The 23,119-nt window shown below is 30.5% G+C and overlaps 1 protein-coding gene across 1 annotated transcript in view; it reads left to right on the forward strand.

Moving 5' to 3' along the window:
- The first annotated feature begins 581 nt into the window (after positions 1 to 581).
- The window catches only part of LOC143226982 (dynein beta chain, ciliary-like), a 61,270-nt gene continuing 38,732 nt past the window's right edge, over positions 582 to 23,119 (forward strand). Inside the window, exons 1-2 of the mRNA XM_076458532.1 lie at positions 582 to 722; positions 4,441 to 4,634. Of these exons, the coding sequence (XP_076314647.1) occupies positions 582 to 722; positions 4,441 to 4,634 (335 nt within the window). The remainder of the gene's footprint in view (positions 723 to 4,440; positions 4,635 to 23,119) is intronic.

Below are 23,119 nucleotides of genomic sequence, written 5' to 3' on the forward strand. Positions count from 1 at the left end.
TTTATTGTATGATGTATGACTGTTTAGCAGAAAAGATAGACCAAAATGTACTTTTTATTGTATGATGTATGACTGTTTACCAGAAAAGATAGACCAAAATGTACTTTTTATTGTATGATGTATGACTGTTTACCAGAAAAGATAGACCAAAATGTACTTTTTATTGTATGATGTATGACTGTTTACCAGAAAAGATAGACCAAAATGTACTTTTATTGTATGATGTATGACTGTTTACCAGAAAAGATAGAACAAAATGTACTTTTTATTGTATGATGTATGACTGTTTAGCAGAAAAATAGACCAAAATGTACTTTTTATTGTATGGTGTATGACTGTTTAGCAGAAAAGATAGACCAAAATGTACTTTTTATTGTATGATGTATGACTGTTTAGCAGAAAAGATAGACCAAAATGTACTTTTTATTGCATGATGTATGACTTTTTAGCAGAAAAGATAGACCAAAATGTACTTTTTATTGTATGATGTATGACTGTTTAGTTCTTCTTTCTACTCTTTTTCAACTCACATTATGTGTAACAACTATATGTAATTAAACTGCAAAGTAATCAAAGATTGTATGTTTTCTTATTTCCAGATCCTGTTATTAAACAAAGAAATTAACCTATCAGATCTTGACTTTTTGTTACGGTTTCCTATTCAACCAAATGTAATAAGCCCAGTTGACTTCCTGTCCAATATCAGCTGGGGTGGTGTTAAAGTAAGTTTTTTTAAATTTATAAGGTACAGGTGTTTATTATAGACCCTATTTTTAATTTCTGTTTGAAGATTTTCACATGAAAGTTTATTAAAACTGTTATTAATGTAAAATCTGTTAATTGTAATAGCTTATTTTCAAAACATACTCACACTACAGCTATTATTTCACTGCTACAGTTTTCTCTCCATTGCCCAGCTGATCATTGGTCTGATTTTTTCTCATTTGCTCCAGTCATTTATTTCACACTTAACTGCCCTTTGCAACATCTAACTGGTGACACTCTCTACCTACATGAAAGTGTCTTCAATTCTGGTACTGTATGTAAGCACCTCATTCACACAATATTGTTTCTTTTTGCTCAAGAAAGTGTTCTCTAAAAGGTTTCAACATAGTGTGACTGTTCAAGATACTTTGAGGATACTTCAATATAATGATTTGATTCATCAACACGAGCAACAGTTTTACTCTTTCTAGATACAGTATTATGTACGTACATTAACTCCAGTAACAGTTTATCTTTGTAGATGCAGTATTATCTACATACATCAACTACAGTAACAGTTACTCTTTCTAGATACAGTATTATCTACATACATCAACTACAGTAACAGTGTATCTTTCTAGATACAGTATTATCTACATACATCAACTATAGTAACAGTTTATCTTTTTAGATACAGTATTATCTACATACATCAACTACAGTAGCAGTTTATCATTCAAGATACAGTATTTTCTACATACATCAACTATAGTAACAGTTTATCTTTCTAGATACAGTATTATCTACATACATCAACCACAGTAACAGTTTATCTTCTAGATACAGTATTATCTACATACATCAACTACAGTAGCAGTTTATCATTCAAGATACAGTATTTTCTACATACATCAACTATAGTAACAGTTTATCTTTTTAGATACAGTATTATCTACATACATCAACTACAGTAGCAGTTTATCATTCAAGATACAGTATTATCTACATACATCAACTACAGTAACAGTTTTTCTTTCTAGATATAGTATCATTTACATACATCAACTACAGTAACAGTTACTCTTTCTAGATACAGTATCATCTACATACATCAACTACAGTAACAGTTACTCTTTCTAGATACAGTATTATCTACATACATCAACTCCAGTAACAGTTTTTATCTTTCTAGATACAGTATCATCTTCATACATCAACTACAGTAACAGTTACTCTTTCTAGATACAGTATCATCTACATACATCAACTACAGTAACAGTTACTCTTTCTAGATACAGTATTATCTACATACATCAACTACAGTAACAGTTTTTCTTTCTAGATACAGTATTATCTACATACATCAACTACAGTAACAGTTTTTATCTTTCTAGATACCGTATTATCTATATACATCAACTACAGTAACAGTTTTTCTTTCTAGATACAGTATTATCTACATACATCAACTACAGTAACAGTTACTCTTTCTAGATACAGTATTATCTACATACATCAACTACAGTAACAGTTACTCTTTCTAGATACAGTATCATCTACATACATCAACTACAGTAACAGTTACTCTTTCTAGATACAGTATTATCTACATACATCAACTACAGTAACAGTTTTTCTTTCTAGATACAGTATTATCTACATACATCAACTACAGTAACAGTTACTCTTTCTAGATACAGTATTATCTACATACATCAACTCCAGTAACAGTTTTATCTTTCTAGATACAGTATCATCTTCATACATCAACTACAGTAACAGTTACTCTTTCTAGATACAGTATCATCTACATACATCAACTACAGTAACAGTTACTCTTTCTAGATACAGTATTATCTACATACATCAACTACAGTAACAGTTTTTCTTTCTAGATACAGTATTATCTACATACATCAACTACAGTAACAGTTTTATCTTTCTAGATACAGTATTATCTATATACATCAACTACAGTAACAGTTTTTCTTTCTAGATACAGTATTATCTACATACATCAACTACAGTAACAGTTACTCTTTCTAGATACAGTATTATCTACATACATCAACTACAGTAACAGTTACTCTTTCTAGATACAGTATCATCTACATACATCAACTACAGTAACAGTTACTCTTTCTAGATACAGTATTATCTACATACATCAACTACAGTAACAGTTTTTCTTTCTAGATACAGTATTATCTACATACATCAACTACAGTAACAGTTTTATCTTTCTAGATACAGTATTATCTACATACATCAACTACAGTAACAGTTTTTCTTTCTAGATACAGTATTATCTACATACATCAACTACAGTAACAGTTACTCTTTCTAGATACAGTATTATCTACATACATCAACTATAGTAACAGTTTATCTTTCTAGATACAGTATTATGTACATACATCAACTATAGTAACAGTTTATCTTTCTAGATACAGTACTATCTACATACATCAACTACAGTAACAGTTTATCTTTCTAGATACAGTATTATCTACATACATCAACTCCAGTAACAGTTTTATCTTTCTAGATACAGTATCATCTACATACATCAACTACAGTAACAGTTACTCTTTCTAGATACAGTATTATCTACATACATCAACTACAGTAACAGTTTTTATCTTTTTAGATACAGTATCATCTACATACATCAACTACAGTAACAGTTTATCTTTCTAGATACAGTATTATCTACATACATCAACTACAGTAACAGTTTTTCTTTCTAGATACCTTATTATCTACATACAACAACTACAGTAACAGTTTTTCTTTCTAGATACAGTATTATCTACATACATCAACTACAGTAACAGTTTTTCTTTCTAGATACAGTATTATCTACATACATCAACTACAGTAACAGTTTTATCTTTCTAGATACAGTATTATCTACATACATCAACTACAGTAACAGTTTTTCTTTCTAGATACAGTATTATCTACATACATCAACTACAGTAACAGTTACTCTTTCTAGATACAGTATTATGTACATACATCAACTATAGTAACAGTTTATCTTTCTAGATACAGTACTATCTACATACATCAACTACAGTAACAGTTTATCTTTCTAGATACAGTATTATCTACATACATCAACTACAGTAACAGTTTTTATCTTTCTAGATACAGTATTATCTACATACATCAACTACAGTAACAGTTTTTATCTTTCTAGATACAGTATTATCTACATACATCAACTACAGTAACAGTGTATCTTTCTAGATACAGTATTATCTACATACAACAACTACAGTAACAGTTTATCTTTCTAGATATAGTATTATCTACATACATCAATTACAGTAACAGTTTTTATCTTTCTATATACAGTAGAAGTGTTAGCACATTTTTATAGCTGTAATATCTTGTTTTCATATTTGATTCTAAATTTTGTGAGAAACAGGTTTTGATGCTATTTCTACATCTAGATAGCAACACTTATAGAAGAATTGAAATGTAGATGTTAGTAATGATTTCTTTGTGACAACTTTATATTTTAAATTTACCAAATATATAATCACTATGTTCACATTTGACAAAATTAAGAAAAAAGTCAAGCGTCAGTGTATTCAATTTTTTTAAAAGTATGTTTATATTGTCAACTTGAGAAACACATGGTTGGTTAAAATGCTTTATGTGTCAGTACTTGTATTATTATGGAATTCTTTATGTATGTTCACATTCAAATTATATTTTTTGCAGACATTATCTGCTATGGAAGAGTTTCAAAACTTAGACAGAGACATTGAAGGTTCTGCTAAGAGGTGGAAGAAGTTTGTTGACAGTGAATCTCCTGAAGGAGAGAAACTTCCTCAAGAATGGAAGAACAAGTCGCTGCTCCAACAGCTGTGTATCATGAGATGCTTGAGGCCTGACCGAATGACTTATGCTCTCATGTGAGTGTTTTCCTTCTCTCAGTATGTGATCAAAAATTGAGTTTCCTATAAAAGTAAATATTTTCATTAGCTGTGACATATGATTTAGTTAATTTAAAAAATGTTTTGGTTTTTAATTGAAATAACTTTTACCTTATTCACAGACTTTGATGTCTGTCTTCATGAGCACTTAGAAGGGTGACCACCTGGGACACCAGGTGAAGATGGTACTAGTACTTTGCTCATTGGAACAGCAGTAAGTCTCAAGGCTCCTAACACTGAAAACTGTTTTTTTATTACTCATGGTAGGCATAATATGTGCAGCCCATTGTGTAGCTTTGTGCTAAAAACAAACACCAACTTTCAATGTAATAAGTTGAACAGTCTCTGACACAACTACTCAGTGTTTCACCTGTAAACCTTTTTCAGTCTCTGACACAACTTCTCAGTGTTTCACCTGTAAACCTTCCTCAGTCTCTGACACAACTTCTCAGTGTTTCACCTGTAAACCTTCCTCAGTCTCTGACACAACTTCTCAGTGTTTCACCTGTAAACATTCCTCAGTCTCTGACACAACTTCTCAGTGTTTCACCTGTAAAACTTTCTCAGTCTCTGACACAACTTCTCAGTGTTTCACCTGTAAAACTTTCTCAGTCTCTGACACAACTACTCAGTGTTTCACCTGTAAAACTTCCTCAGTCTCTGACACAACTTCTCAGTGTTTCACCTGTAAACCTTCCTCAGTCTCTGACACAACTTCTCAGTGTTTCATCTGTAAAACTTTCTCAGTCTCTGACACAACTTCTCAGTGTTTCACCTGTAAACCTTCCTCAGTCTCTGACACAACTTCTCAGTGTTTCACCTGTAAAACTTTCTCAGTCTCTGACACAACTTCTCAGTGTTTCACCTGTAAACCTTCCTCAGTCTCTGACACAACTTCTCAGTGTTTCACCTGTAAAACTTTCTCAGTCTCTGACACAACTTCTCAGTGTTTCACATGTAAACCTTCCTCAGTCTCTGACACAACTTCTCAGTGTTTCACCTGTAAACCTTCCTCAGTCTCTGACACAACTTCTCAGTGTTTCATCTGTAAAACTTTCTCAGTCTCTGACACAACTTCTCAGTGTTTCACCTGTAAACCTTCCTCAGTCTCTGACACAACTTCTCAGTGTTTCATCTGTAAACTTTCTCAGTCTCTGACACAACTTCTCAGTGTTTCACCTGTAAACCTTCCTCAGTCTCTGACACAACTTCTCAGTGTTTCACCTGTAAAACTTTCTCAGTCTCTGACACAACTTCTCAGTGTTTCACCTGTAAACCTTCCTCAGTCTCTGACACAACTTCTCAGTGTTTCACCTGTAAAACTTTCTCAGTCTCTGACACAACTTCTCAGTGTTTCACATGTAAACCTTCCTCAGTCTCTGACACAACTTCTCAGTGTTTAACTGTAAAACTTTCTCAGTCTCTGATACTTCTCATTGTTTTATCTGTAAAACCTCCTCAGTCTCTGACCCTACTGCTCATTGTTACACTTGTAAAACCTCTTCAGAGATATTAGAAAAATACACTTTCTTTGTTACAGTTTGATGTTTAATACCTGTGTTTTGTGAAATGAGTGACTAAAAGTGGAGTGGCCAGTAAAGACTTTCATGTGGCAGGCATTGCAAAGTCTACCACCCCAGTGCACAAGCTGGAACTAAAGTTAAAGCTAAGAGAAATGATATTGTAAAGTCAAGATACATTTGAATTTTAAACAACTTTATTAACCTAAAGTCGTTTACGTTAATAGTAAATCTCTCCATTTAGTATTTAGATAATAAGGATGGGGTGTAATTACAATGGTAGGAAGTTGTCCTGAAAAATATCTTTTATGTAAAACTTAGAAGTTTATATAAACAGTATGTTTTGAATTATTGGGATAATTGAAACTTTTTCTTCATAGAATATAGAAGTGTAAGTTTGGAAGGAAGTGCTGTATGTAATACTCAGATTATTATTGTATGTAATACTCGGATTATTATTGTATGTAATACTCGGATTATTATTGTATGTAATACTCGGATTATTATTGTATGTAATACTCAGATTATTATTGTATGTAATACTCGGATTATTATTGTATGTAATACTCAGATTATTATTGTATGTAATACTCAGATTATTATTGTTGTGCATAGTTTTTGAGGATTTTTTACAGAAGTATGAACTGATTATTGAATTTAATACCAAAACACGTTAATGAGAATGATGGGTGTGTTGTATAGCTTTAGTTATCATTTAGTATTAATAAATATCTACCAATAGTGACACCATGTTGTCATTTAGTTGAAACAGTCTAATGTCTGTTAGCTGCAAGTGTAGAGTCACTTCAAAAACCTAAATATGTTAACTGCAAGTCTGAAGTCTGTTAGCTGGAAGTGATGATTCACTTCAAAGTCTGAAATCTGTTGGCTGCAAGTGTAGAGTCACTTCAAAAACCTAAATATGTTAACTGCAAGTCTGAAGTCTGTTAGCTGGAAGTGATGATTCACTTCAAAGTCTGCAAAATCTCAATGCTACAAGTAGAGTCAGTTTCATAGCATTCATCAACCTAGATATGTGAATCTTTCAGGAACTAGTTTCATAGCATGTTAGAATCAATGATACAAGTAGATGTGATTTTATCTTTCAGGAACTAGTTTCATAGCATGTTAGAATCAATGATACAAGTAGATGTGATTTTATCTTTCAGGAACTAGTTTCATAGCATGTTAGAATCAATGATACAAGTAGATGTGATTTTATCTTTCAGGAACTAGTTTCATAGCATGTTAGAATCAATGATACAAGTAGATGTGATTTTATCTTTCAGGAACTAGTTTCATAGCATGTTAGAATCAATGATACAAGTAGATGTGATTTTATCTTTCAGGAACTAGTTTCATAGCATGTTAGAATCAATGATACAAGTAGATGTGATTTTATCTTTCAGGAACTAGTTTCATAGCATGTTAGAATCAATGATACAAGTAGATGTGATTTTATCTTTCAGGAACTAGTTTCATAGCATGTTAGAATCAATGATACAAGTAGATGTGATTTTATCTTTCAGGAACTAGTTTCATAGCATGTTAGAATCAATGATACAAGTAGATGTGATTTTATCTTTCAGGAACTAGTTTCATAGCATGTTAGAATCAATGATACAAGTAGATGTGATTTTATCTTTCAGGAACTAGTTTCATAGCATGTTAGAATCAATGATACAAGTAGATGTGATTTTATCTTTCAGGAACTAGTTTCATAGCATGTTAGAATCAATGATACAAGTAGATGTGATTTTATCTTTCAGGAACTAGTTTCATAGCATGTTAGAATCAATGATACAAGTAGATGTGATTTTATCTTTCAGGAACTAGTTTCATAGCATGTTAGAATCAATGATACAAGTAGATGTGATTTTATCTTTCAGGAACTAGTTTCATAGCATGTTAGAATCAATGATACAAGTAGATGTGATTTTATCTTTCAGGAACTAGTTTCATAGCATGTTAGAATCAATGATACAAGTAGATGTGATTTTATCTTTCAGGAACTAGTTTCATAGCATGTTAGAATCAATGATACAAGTAGATGTGATTTTATCTTTCAGGAACTAGTTTCATAGCATGTTAGAATCAATGATACAAGTAGATGTGATTTTATCTTTCAGGAACTAGTTTCATAGCATGTTAGAATCAATGATACAAGTAGATGTGATTTTATCTTTCAGGAACTAGTTTCATAGCATGTTAGAATCAATGATACAAGTAGATGTGATTTTATCTTTCAGGAACTAGTTTCATAGCATGTTAGAATCAATGATACAAGTAGATGTGATTTTATCTTTCAGGAACTAGTTTCATAGCATGTTAGAATCAATGATACAAGTAGATGTGATTTTATCTTTCAGGAACTAGTTTCATAGCATGTTAGAATCAATGATACAAGTAGATGTGATTTTATCTTTCAGGAACTAGTTTCATAGCATGTTAGAATCAATGATACAAGTAGATGTGATTTTATCTTTCAGGAACTAGTTTCATAGCATGTTAGAATCAATGATACAAGTAGATGTGATTTTATCTTTCAGGAACTAGTTTCTAGTAGCATGTTAGAATCAATGATACAAGTAGATGTGATTTTATCTTTCAGGAACTAGTTTCATAGCATGTTAGAATCAATGATACAAGTAGATGTGATTTTATCTTTCAGGAACTAGTTTCATAGCATGTTAGAATCAATGATACAAGTAGATGTGATTTTATCTTTCAGGAACTAGTTTCATAGCATGTTAGAATCAATGATACAAGTAGATGTGATTTTATCTTTCAGGAACTAGTTTCATAGCATGTTAGAATCAATGATACAAGTAGATGTGATTTTATCTTTCAGGAACTAGTTTCATAGCATGTTAGAATCAATGATACAAGTAGATGTGATTTTATCTTTCAGGAACTAGTTTCATAGCATGTTAGAATCAATGATACAAGTAGATGTGATTTTATCTTTCAGGAACTAGTTTCATAGCATGTTAGAATCAATGATACAAGTAGATGTGATTTTATCTTTCAGGAACTAGTTTCATAGCATGTTAGAATCAATGATACAAGTAGATGTGATTTTATCTTTCAGGAACTAGTTTCATAGCATGTTAGAATCAATGATACAAGTAGATGTGATTTTATCTTTCAGGAACTAGTTTCATAGAATCAATGATACAGTAGATGTGATTTTATCTTTCAGAACTAGTTTCAATGAGAATCAATGATAGAGTAGATGATTTTATCTTTCAGGAACTAGTTTCATAGCATGTTAGAATCAATGATACAAGTAGATGTGATTTTATCTTTCAGGAACTAGTTTCATAGCATGTTAGAATCAATGATACAAGTAGATGTGATTTTATCTTTCAGGAACTAGTTTCATAGCATGTTAGAATCAATGATACAAGTAGATGTGATTTTATCTTTCAGGAACTAGTTTCATAGCATGTTAGAATCAATGATACAAGTAGATGTGATTTTATCTTTCAGGAACTAGTTTCATAGCATGTTAGAATCAATGATACAAGTAGATGTGATTTTATCTTTCAGGAACTAGTTTCATAGCATGTTAGAATCAATGATACAAGTAGATGTGATTTTATCTTTCAGGAACTAGTTTCATAGCATGTTAGAATCAATGATACAAGTAGATGTGATTTTATCTTTCAGGAACTAGTTTCATAGCATGTTAGAATCAATGATACAAGTAGATGTGATTTTATCTTTCAGAACTAGTTTCATGATTTAGAATCAATGATACAAGTAGAATTTTATCTTTCAGGAACTAGCATGTTAGAATCAATGATACAAGTAGATGTAATTTTATCTTTCAGGAACTAGTTTCATAGCATGTTAGAATCAATGATACAAGTAGATGTGATTTTATCTTTCAGGAACTAGTTTCATAGCATGTTAGAATCAATGATACAAGTAGATGTGATTTTATCTTTCAGGAACTAGTTTCATAGCATGTTAGAATCAATGATACAAGTAGATGTGATTTTATCTTTCAGGAACTAGTTTCATAGCATGTTAGAATCAATGATACAAGTAGATGTAATTTTATCTTTCAGGAACTAGTTTCATAGCATGTTAGAATCAATGATACAAGTAGATGTGATTTTATCTTTCACTAGAACTAGTTTCATAGCATGTTATAATAAATGATACAAGTAGATGTGGTTTTATCTTTCAGGAACTAGTTTCATAGCATGTTAGAATCAATGATACAAGTAGATGTGATTTTATCTTTCAGGAACTAGTTTCATAGCATGTTAGAATCAATGATACAAGTAGATGTGATTTTATCTTTCAGGAACTAGTTTCATAGCATGTTAGAATCAATGATACAAGTAGATGTGATTTTATCTTTCAGGAACTTTTCATCATGTTAGAATCAATTACAAGTAGATGTGGAACTAGTTTCATAGCATGTTAGAATCAATGATACAAGTAGATGTGATTTTATCTTTCAGGAACTAGTTTCATAGCATGTTAGAATCAATGATACAAGTAGATGTGATTTTATCTTTCAGGAACTAGTTTCATAGCATGTTAGAATCAATGATACAAGTAGATGTGATTTTATCTTTCAGGAACTAGTTTCATAGCATGTTAGAATCAATGATACAAGTAGATGTGATTTTATCTTTCAGGAACTAGTTTCATAGCATGTTAGAATCAATGATACAAGTAGATGTGATTTTATCTTTCAGGAACTAGTTTCATCATGTTAGAATCAATGATACAAGTAGATGTGATTTTATCTTTAGAACTAGTTTCATCATGTTAGAATCAATGATACAAGTAGATGTGATTTTATCTTTCAGGAACTAGTTTCATAGCATGTTAGAATCAATGATACAAGTAGATGTGATTTTATCTTTCAGGAACTAGTTTCATAGCATGTTAGAATCAATGATACAAGTAGATGTGATTTTATCTTTCAGGAACTAGTTTCATAGCATGTTAGAATCAATGATACAAGTAGATGTGATTTTATCTTTCAGGAACTAGTTTCATAGCATGTTAGAATCAATGATACAAGTAGATGTGATTTTATCTTTCAGGAACTAGTTTCATAGCATGTTAGAATCAATGATACAAGTAGATGTGATTTTATCTTTCAGGAACTAGTTTCATCATGTTAGAATCAATGATACAAGTAGATTTTATCTTTCAGGAACTAATGATAGAATCAATGATAAGTAGATGTGATTTTATCTTTCAGGAACTAGTTTCATAGCATGTTAGAATCAATGATACAAGTAGATGTGATTTTATCTTTCAGGAACTAGTTTCATAGCATGTTAGAATCAATGATACAAGTAGATGTGATTTTATCTTTCAGGAACTAGTTTCATAGCATGTTAGAATCAATGATACAAGTAGATGTGATTTTATCTTTCAGGAACTAGTTTCATAGCATGTTAGAATCAATGATACAAGTAGATGTGATTTTATCTTTCAGGAACTAGTTTCATAGCATGTTAGAATCAATGATACAAGTAGATGTGATTTTATCTTTCAGGAACTAGTTTCATAGCATGTTAGAATCAATGATACAAGTAGATGTGATTTTATCTTTCAGGAACTAGTTTCATAGCATGTTAGAATCAATGATACAAGTAGATGTGATTTTATCTTTCAGGAACTAGTTTCATAGCATGTTAGAATCAATGATACAAGTAGATGTGATTTTATCTAGTTTCAGGAACTAGTTTCATAGTTTCATGTTAGAATCAATGATACAAGTAGATGTGATTTTATCTTTCAGGAACTAGTTTCATAGCATGTTAGAATCAATGATACAAGTAGATGTGATTTTATCTTTCAGGAACTAGTTTCATAGCATGTTAGAATCAATGATACAAGTAGATGTGATTTTATCTTTCAGGAACTAGTTTCATAGCATGTTAGAATCAATGATACAAGTAGATGTGATTTTATCTTTCAGGAACTAGTTTCATAGTATGTTAGAATCAATGATACAAGTAGATGTAAATTTTATCTTTCAGGAACTAGTTTCATAGCATGATAGAATCAATGATACAAGTAGATGTGATTTTATCTTTCAAGAACTAGTTTCATAGCATGTTAGAATCAATGATACAAGTAGATGTGATTTTATCTTTCAGGAACTAGTTTCATAGCATGTTAGAATCAATGATACAAGTAGATGTGATTTTATCTTTCAGGAACTAGTTTCATAGCATGTTAGAATCAATGATACAAGTAGATGTGATTTTATCTTTCAGGAACTAGTTTCATAGCATGTTAGAATCAATGATACAAGTAGATGTGATTTTATCTTTCAGGAACTAGTTTCATAGCATGTTAGAATCAATGATACAAGTAGATGTGATTTTATCTTTCAGGAACTAGTTTCATAGCATGTTAGAATCAATGATACAAGTAGATGTGATTTTATCTTTCAGGAACTAGTTTCATAGCATGTTAGAATCAATGATACAAGTAGATGTGATTTTATCTTTCAGGAACTAGTTTCATAGCATGTTAGAATCAATGATACAAGTAGATGTGATTTTATCTTTGATTTTATCATAGCATGTTAGAATCAATGATACAAGTAGATGTGATTTTATCTTTCAGGAACTAGTTTCATAGCATGTTAGAATCAATGATACAAGTAGATGTGATTTTATCTTTCAGGAACTAGTTTCATAGCATGTTAGAATCAATGATACAAGTAGATGTGATTTTATCTTTCAGGAACTAGTTTCATAGCATGCATGTTAGAATCAATGATACAAGTAGATGTGATTTTATCTTTCAGGAACTAGTTTCATAGCATGTTAGAATCAATGATACAAGTAGATGTGATTTTATCTTTCAGGAACTAGTTTCATAGCATGTTAGAATCAATGATACAAGTAGATGTGATTTTATCTTTCAGGAACTAGTTTCATAGCATGTTAGAATCAATGATACAAGTAGATGTGATTTTATCTTTCAGGAACTAGTTTCATAGCATGTTAGAATCAATGATACAAGTAGATGTGATTTTATCTTTCAGGAACTAGTTTCATAGCATGTTAGAATCAATGATACAAGTAGATGTGATTTTATCTTTCAGGAACTAGTTTCATAGCATGTTAGAATCAATGATACAAGTAGATGTGATTTTATCTTTCAGGAACTAGTTTCATAGCATGTTAGAATCAATGATACAAGTAGATGTGATTTTATCTTTCAGGAACTAGTTTCATAGCATGTTAGAATCAATGATACAAGTAGATGTGATTTTATCTTTCAGGAACTAGTTTCATAGCATGTTAGAATCAATGATACAAGTAGATGTGATTTTATCTTTCAGGAACTAGTTTCATAGCATGTTAGAATCAATGATACAAGTAGATGTGATTTTATCTTTCAGGAACTAGTTTCATAGCATGTTAGAATCAATGATACAAGTAGATGTGATTTTATCTTTCAGGAACTAGTTTCATAGCATGTTAGAATCAATGATACAAGTAGATGTGATTTTATCTTTCAGGAACTAGTTTCATAGCATGTTAGAATCAATGATACAAGTAGATGTGATTTTATCTTTCAGGAACTAGTTTCATAGCATGTTAGAATCAATGATACAAGTAGATGTGATTTTATCTTTCAGGAACTAGTTTCATGTTAGAATCAATGATACAAGTAGATGTGATTTTATCTTTCAGGAACTAGTTTCATAGCATGTTAGAATCAATGATACAAGTAGATGTGATTTTATCTTTCAGGAACTAGTTTCATAGCATGTTAGAATCAATGATACAAGTAGATGTGATTTTATCTTTCAGGAACTAGTTTCATAGCATGTTAGAATCAATGATACAAGTAGATGTGATTTTATCTTTCAGGAACTAGTTTCATAGCATGTTAGAATCAATGATACAAGTAGATGTGATTTTATCTTTCAGGAACTAGTTTCATAGCATGTTAGAATCAATGATACAAGTAGATGTGATTTTATCTTTCAGGAACTAGTTTCATAGCATGTTAGAATCAATGATACAAGTAGATGTGATTTTATCTTTCAGGAACTAGTTTCATAGCATGTTAGAATCAATGATACAAGTAGATGTGATTTTATCTTTCAGGAACTAGTTTCATAGCATGTTAGAATCAATGATACAAGTAGATGTGATTTTATCTTTCAGGAACTAGTTTCATAGCATGTTAGAATCAATGATACAAGTAGATGTGATTTTATCTTTCAGGAACTAGTTTCATAGCATGTTAGAATCAATGATACAAGTAGATGTGATTTTATCTTTCAGGAACTAGTTTCATAGCATGTTAGAATCAATGATACAAGTAGATGTGATTTTATCTTTCAGGAACTAGTTTCATAGCATGTTAGAATCAATGATACAAGTAGATGTGATTTTATCTTTCAGGAACTAGTTTCATAGCATGTTAGAATCAATGATACAAGTAGATGTGATTTTATCTTTCAGAACTAGAACTAGTTTCATAGAACTAGTTTCATGTTAGAATCAATGATACAAGTAGATGTGATTTTATCTTTCAGGAACTAGTTTCATAGCATGTTAGAATCAATGATACAAGTAGATGTGATTTTATCTTTCAGGAACTAGTTTCATAGCATGTTAGAATCAATGATACAAGTAGATGTGATTTTATCTTTCAGGAACTAGTTTCATAGCATGTTAGAATCAATGATACAAGTAGATGTGATTTTATCTTTCAGGAACTAGTTTCATAGCATGTTAGAATCAATGATACAAGTAGATGTGATTTTATCTTTCAGGAACTAGTTTCATAGCATGTTAGAATCAATGATACAAGTAGATGTGATTTTATCTTTCAGGAACTAGTTTCATAGCATGTTAGAATCAATGATACAAGTAGATGTGATTTTATCTTTCAGGAACTAGTTTCATAGCATGTTAGAATCAATGATACAAGTAGATGTGATTTTATCTTTCAGGAACTAGTTTCATAGCATGTTAGAATCAATGATACAAGTAGATGTGATTTTATCTTTCAGGAACTAGTTTCATAGCATGTTAGAATCAATGATACAAGTAGATGTGATTTTATCTTTCAGGAACTAGTTTCATAGCATGTTAGAATCAATGATACAAGTAGATGTGATTTTATCTTTCAGGAACTAGTTTCATAGCATGTTAGAATCAATGATACAAGTAGATGTGATTTTATCTTTCAGGAACTAGTTTCATAGCATGTTAGAATCAATGATACAAGTAGATGTGATTTTATCTTTCAGGAACTAGTTTCATAGCATGTTAGAATCAATGATACAAGTAGATGTGATTTTATCTTTCAGGAACTAGTTTCATAGTTTCATAGCATGTTAGAATCAATGATACAAGTAGATGTGATTTTATCTTTCAGGAACTAGTTTCATAGCATGTTAGAATCAATGATACAAGTAGATGTGATTTTATCTTTCAGGAACTAGTTTCATAGCATGTTAGAATCAATGATACAAGTAGATGTGATTTTATCTTTCAGGAACTAGTTTCATAGCATGTTAGAATCAATGATACAAGTAGATGTGATTTTATCTTTCAGGAACTAGTTTCATAGCATGTTAGAATCAATGATACAAGTAGATGTGATTTTATCTTTCAGGAACTAGTTTCATAGCATGTTAGAATCAATGATACAAGTAGATGTGATTTTATCTTTCAGGAACTAGTTTCATAGCATGTTAGAATCAATGATACAAGTAGATGTGATTTTATCTTTCAGGAACTAGTTTCATAGCATGTTAGAATCAATGATACAAGTAGATGTGATTTTATCTTTCAGGAACTAGTTTCATAGCATGTTAGAATCAATGATACAAGTAGATGTGATTTTATCTTTCAGGAACTAGTTTCATAGCATGTTAGAATCAATGATACAAGTAGATGTGATTTTATCTTTCAGGAACTAGTTTCATAGCATGTTAGAATCAATGATACAAGTAGATGTGATTTTATCTTTCAGGAACTAGTTTCATAGCATGTTAGAATCAATGATACAAGTAGATGTGATTTTATCTTTCAGGAACTAGTTTCATAGCATGTTAGAATCAATGATACAAGTAGATGTGATTTTATCTTTCAGGAACTAGTTTCATAGCATGTTAGAATCAATGATACAAGTAGATGTGATTTTATCTTTCAGGAACTAGTTTCATAGCATGTTAGAATCAATGATACAAGTAGATGTGATTTTATCTTTCAGGAACTAGTTTCATAGCATGTTAGAATCAATGATACAAGTAGATGTGATTTTATCTTTCAGGAACTAGTTTCATAGCATGTTAGAATCAATGATACAAGTAGATGTGATTTTATCTTTCAGGAACTAGTTTCATAGCATGTTAGAATCAATGATACAAGTAGATGTGATTTTATCTTTCAGGAACTAGTTTCATAGCATGTTAGAATCAATGATACAAGTAGATGTGATTTTATCTTTCAGGAACTAGTTTCATAGCATGTTAGAATCAATGATACAAGTAGATGTGATTTTATCTTTCAGGAACTAGTTTCATAGCATGTTAGAATCAATGATACAAGTAGATGTGATTTTATCTTTGTGATTTTATCTTTCAGGAACTAGTTTCATAGCATGTTAGAATCAATGATACAAGTAGATGTGATTTTATCTTTCAGGAACTAGTTTCATAGCATGTTAGAATCAATGATACAAGTAGATGTGATTTTATCTTTCAGGAACTAGTTTCAAGTAGATGTGATTTTATCTTTCAGGAATAGCATGTTAGAATCAATGATACAAGTAGATGTGATTTTATCTTTCAGGAACTAGTTTCATAGCATGTTAGAATCAATGATACAAGTAGATGTGATTTTATCTTTCAGGAACTAGTTTCATAGCATGTTAGAATCAATGATACAAGTAGATGTGATTTTATCTTTCAGGAACTAGTTTCATAGCATGTTAGAATCAATGATACAAGTAGATGTGATTTTATCTTTCAGGAACTAGTTTCATAGCATGTTAGAATCAATGATACAAGTAGATGTGATTTTATCTTTCAGGAACTAGTTTCATAGCATGTTAGAATCAATGATACAAGTAGATGTGATTTTATCTTTCAGGAACTAGTTTCATAGCATGTTAGAATCAATGATACAAGTAGATGTGATTTTATCTTTCAGGAACTAGTTTCATAGCATGTTAGAATCAATGATACAAGTAGATGTGATTTTATCTTTCAGGAACTAGTTTCATAGCATGTTAGAATCAATGATACAAGTAGATGTGATTTTATCTTTCAGGAACTAGTTTCATAGCATGTTAGAATCAATGATACAAGTAGATGTGATTTTATCTTTCAGGAACTAGTTTCATAGCATGTTAGAATCAATGATACAAGTAGATGTGATTTTATCTTTCAGGAACTAGTTTCATAGCATGTTAGAATCAATGATACAAGTAGATGTGATTTTATCTTTCAGGAACTAGTTTCATAGCATGTTAGAATCAATGATACAAGTAGATGTGATTTTATCTTTCAGGAACTAGTTTCATAGCATGTTAGAATCAATGATACAAGTAGATGTGATTTTATCTTTCAGGAACTAGTTTCATAGCATGTTAGAATCAATGATACAAGTAGATGTGATTTTATCTTTCAGGAACTAGTTTCATAGCATGTTAGAATCAATGATACAAGTAGATGTGATTTTATCTTTCAGGAACTAGTTTCATAGCATGTTAGAATCAATGATACAAGTAGATGTGATTTTATCTTTCAGGAACTAGTTTCATAGCATGTTAGAATCAATGATACAAGTAGATGTGATTTTATCTTTCAGGAACTAGTTTCATAGCATGTTAGAATCAATGATACAAGTAGATGTGATTTTATCTTTCAGGAACTAGTTTCATAGCATGTTAGAATCAATGATACAAGTAGATGTGATTTTATCTTTCAGGAACTAGTTTCATAGCATGTTAGAATCAATGATACAAGTAGATGTGATTTTATCTTTCAGGAACTAGTTTCATAGCATGTTAGAATCAATGATACAAGTAGATGTGATTTTATCTTTCAGGAACTAGTTTCATAGCATGTTAGAATCAATGATACAAGTAGATGTGATTTTATCTTTCAGGAACTAGTTTCATAGCATGTTAGAATCAATGATACAAGTAGATGTGATTTTATCTTTCAGGAACTAGTTTCATAGCATGTTAGAATCAATGATACAAGTAGATGTGATTTTATCTTTCAGGAACTAGTTTCATAGCATGTTAGAATCAATGATACAAGTAGATGTGATTTTATCTTTCAGGAACTAGTTTCATAGCATGTTAGAATCAATGATACAAGTAGATGTGATTTTATCTTTCAGGAACTAGTTTCATAGCATGTTAGAATCAATGATACAAGTAGATGTGATTTTATCTTTCAGGAACTAGTTTCATAGCATGTTAGAATCAATGATACAAGTAGATGTGATTTTATCTTTCAGGAACTAGTTTCATAGCATGTTAGAATCAATGATACAAGTAGATGTGATTTTATCTTTCAGGAACTAGTTTCATAGCATGTTAGAATCAATGATACAAGTAGATGTGATTTTATCTTTCAGGAACTAGTTTCATAGCATGTTAGAATCAATGATACAAGTAGATGTGATTTTATCTTTCAGGAACTAGTTTCATAGCATGTTAGAATCAATGATACAAGTAGATGTGATTTTATCTTTCAGGAACTAGTTTCATAGCATGTTAGAATCAATGATACAAGTAGATGTGATTTTATCTTTCAGGAACTAGTTTCATAGCATGTTAGAATCAATGATACAAGTAGATGTGATTTTATCTTTCAGGAACTAGTTTCATAGCATGTTAGAATCAATGATACAAGTAGATGTGATTTTATCTTTCAGGAACTAGTTTCAGGAACTAGTTTCATGTTAGAATCAATGATACAAGTAGATGTGATTTTATCTTTCAGGAACTAGTTTCATAGCATGTTAGAATCAATGATACAAGTAGATGTGATTTTATCTTTCAGGAACTAGTTTCATAGCATGTTAGAATCAATGATACAAGTAGATGTGATTTTATCTTTCAGGAACTAGTTTCATAGCATGTTAGAATCAATGATACAAGTAGATGTGATTTTATCTTTCAGGAACTAGTTTCATAGCATGTTAGAATCAATGATACAAGTAGATGTGATTTTATCTTTCAGGAACTAGTTTCATAGCATGTTAGAATCAATGATACAAGTAGATGTGATTTTATCTTTCAGGAACTAGTTTCATAGCATGTTAGAATCAATGATACAAGTAGATGTGATTTTATCTTTCAGGAACTAGTTTCATAGCATGTTAGAATCAATGATACAAGTAGATGTGATTTTATCTTTCAGGAACTAGTTTCATAGCATGTTAGAATCAATGATACAAGTAGATGTGATTTTATCTTTCAGGAACTAGTTTCATAGCATGTTAGAATCAATGATACAAGTAGATGTGATTTTATCTTTCAGGAACTAGTTTCATAGCATGTTAGAATCAATGATACAAGTAGATGTGATTTTATCTTTCAGGAACTAGTTTCATAGCATGTTAGAATCAATGATACAAGTAGATGTGATTTTATCTTTCAGGAACTAGTTTCATAGCATGTTAGAATCAATGATACAAGTAGATGTGATTTTATCTTTCAGGAACTAGTTTCATAGCATGTTAGAATCAATGATACAAGTAGATGTGATTTTATCTTTCAGGAACTAGTTTCATAGTTTCATGTTAGAATCAATGATACAAGTAGATGTGATTTTATCTTTCAGGAACTAGTTTCATAGCATGTTAGAATCAATGATACAAGTAGATGTGATTTTATCTTTCAGGAACTAGTTTCATCATAGCATGTTAGAATCAATGATACAAGTAGATGTGATTTTATCTTTCAGGAACTAGTTTCATAGCATGTTAGAATCAATGATACAAGTAGATGTGATTTTATCTTTCAGGAACTAGTTTCATAGCATGTTAGAATCAATGATACAAGTAGATGTGATTTTATCTTTCAGGAACTAGTTTCATAGCATGTTAGAATCAATGATACAAGTAGATGTGATTTTATCTTTCAGGAACTAGTTTCATAGCATGTTAGAATCAATGATACAAGTAGATGTGATTTTATCTTTCAGGAACTAGTTTCATAGCATGTTAGAATCAATGATACAAGTAGATGTGATTTTATCTTTCAGGAACTAGTTTCATAGCATGTTAGAATCAATGATACAAGTAGATGTGATTTTATCTTTCAGGAACTAGTTTTCAGAATCAATGAACTAGTTTCATAGTTTCATGTTAGAATCAATGATACAAGTAGATGTGATTTTATCTTTCAGGAACTAGTTTCATAGCATGTTAGAATCAATGATACAAGTAGATGTGATTTTATCTTTCAGGAACTAGTTTCATAGCATGTTAGAATCAATGATACAAGTAGATGTGATTTTATCTTTCAGGAACTAGTTTCATAGTTTCATAGTTAGAATCAATGATACAAGTAGATGTGATTTTATCTTTCAGGAACTAGTTTCATAGCATGTTAGAATCAATGATACAAGTAGATGTGATTTTATCTTTCAGGAACTAGTTTCATAGCATGTTAGAATCAATGATACAAGTAGATGTGATTTTATCTTTCAGGAACTAGTTTCATAGCATGTTAGAATCAATGATACAAGTAGATGTGATTTTATCTTTCAGGAACTAGTTTCATAGCATGTTAGAATCAATGATACAAGTAGATGTGATTTTATCTTTCAGGAACTAGTTTCATAGCATGTTAGAATCAATGATACAAGTAGATGTGATTTTATCTTTCAGGAACTAGTTTCATAGCATGTTAGAATCAATGATACAAGTAGATGTGATTTTATCTTTCAGGAACTAGTTTCATAGCATGTTAGAATCAATGATACAAGTAGATGTGATTTTATCTTTCAGGAACTAGTTTCATAGCATGTTAGAATCAATGATACAAGTAGATGTGATTTTATCTTTCAGGAACTAGTTTCATAGCATGTTAGAATCAATGATACAAGTAGATGTGATTTTATCTTTCAGGAACTAGTTTCATAGCATGTTAGAATCAATGATACAAGTAGATGTGATTTTATCTTTCAGGAACTAGTTTCATAGCATAGAATCAATGATACAAGTAGATGTGATTTTATCTTTCAGGAACTAGTTTCATAGCATGTTAGAATCAATGATACAAGTAGATGTGATTTTATCTTTCAGGAACTAGTTTCATAGCATGTTAGAATCAATGATACAAGTAGATGTGATTTTATCTTTCAGGAACTAGTTTCATAGCATGTTAGAATCAATGATACAAGTAGATGTGATTTTATCTTTCAGGAACTAGTTTCATAGCATGTTAGAATCAATGATACAAGTAGATGTGATTTTATCTTTCAGGAACTAGTTTCATAGCATGTTAGAATCAATGATACAAGTAGATGTGATTTTATCTTTCAGGAACTAGTTTCATAGCATGTTAGAATCAATGATACAAGTAGATGTGATTTTATCTTTCAGGAACTAGTTTCATAGCATGTTAGAATCAATGATACAAGTAGATGTGATTTTATCTTTCAGGAACTAGTTTCATAGCATGTTAGAATCAATGATACAAGTAGATGTGATTTTATCTTTCAGGAACTAGTTTTCATAGATACAAGTAGATGATTTTATCTTTAGAATCAATGATACAAGTAGATGTGATTTTATCTTTCATGTTAGAATCAATGAACTAGTTTCAGGAACTAGTTTCATGTTAGAATCAATGATACAAGTAGATGTGATTTTATCTTTCAGGAACTAGTTTCATAGCATGTTAGAATCAATGATACAAGTAGATGTGATTTTATCTTTCAGGAACTAGTTTCATAGCATGTTAGAATCAATGATACAAGTAGATGTGATTTTATCTTTCAGGAACTAGTTTCATAGCATGTTAGAATCAATGATACAAGTAGATGTGATTTTATCTTTCAGGAACTAGTTTCATAGCATGTTAGAATCAATGATACAAGTAGATGTGATTTTATCTTTCAGGAACTAGTTTCATAGCATGTTAGAATCAATGATACAAGTAGATGTGATTTTATCTTTCAGGAACTAGTTTCATAGCATGTTAGAATCAATGATACAAGTAGATGTGATTTTATCTTTCAGGAACTAGTTCTTTCAGGAACATAGTTTGATAGCATGTTAGAATCAATGATACAAGTAGATGTGATTTTATCTTTCAGGAACTAGTTTCATAGCATGTTAGAATCAATGATACAAGTAGATGTGATTTTATCTTTCAGGAACTAGTTTCATAGCATGTTAGAATCAATGATACAAGTAGATGTGATTTTATCTTTCAGGAACTAGTTTCATAGCATGTTAGAATCAATGATACAAGTAGATGTGATTTTATCTTTCAGGAACTAGTTTCATAGCATGTTAGAATCAATGATACAAGTAGATGTGATTTTATCTTTCAGGAACTAGTTTCATAGCATGTTAGAATCAATGATACAAGTAGATGTGATTTTATCTTTCAGGAACTAGTTTCATATGTGATTTTATGTTAGAATCAATGATACAAGTAGATGTGATTTTATCTTTCAGGAACTAGTTTCATAGCATGTTAGAATCAATGATACAAGTAGATGTGATTTTATCTTTCAGGAACTAGTTTCATAGCATGTTAGAATCAATGATACAAGTAGATGTGATTTTATCTTTCAGGAACTAGTTTCATAGCATGTTAGAATCAATGATACAAGTAGATGTGATTTTATCTTTCAGGAACTAGTTTCATAGCATGTTAGAATCAATGATACAAGTAGATGTGATTTTATCTTTCAGGAACTAGTTTCATAGCATGTTAGAA

This window comes from Tachypleus tridentatus, chromosome 9, assembly GCF_004210375.1.
Source record: "Tachypleus tridentatus isolate NWPU-2018 chromosome 9, ASM421037v1, whole genome shotgun sequence".
Taxonomy (NCBI): Eukaryota; Metazoa; Arthropoda; class Merostomata; order Xiphosura; family Limulidae; genus Tachypleus; species Tachypleus tridentatus.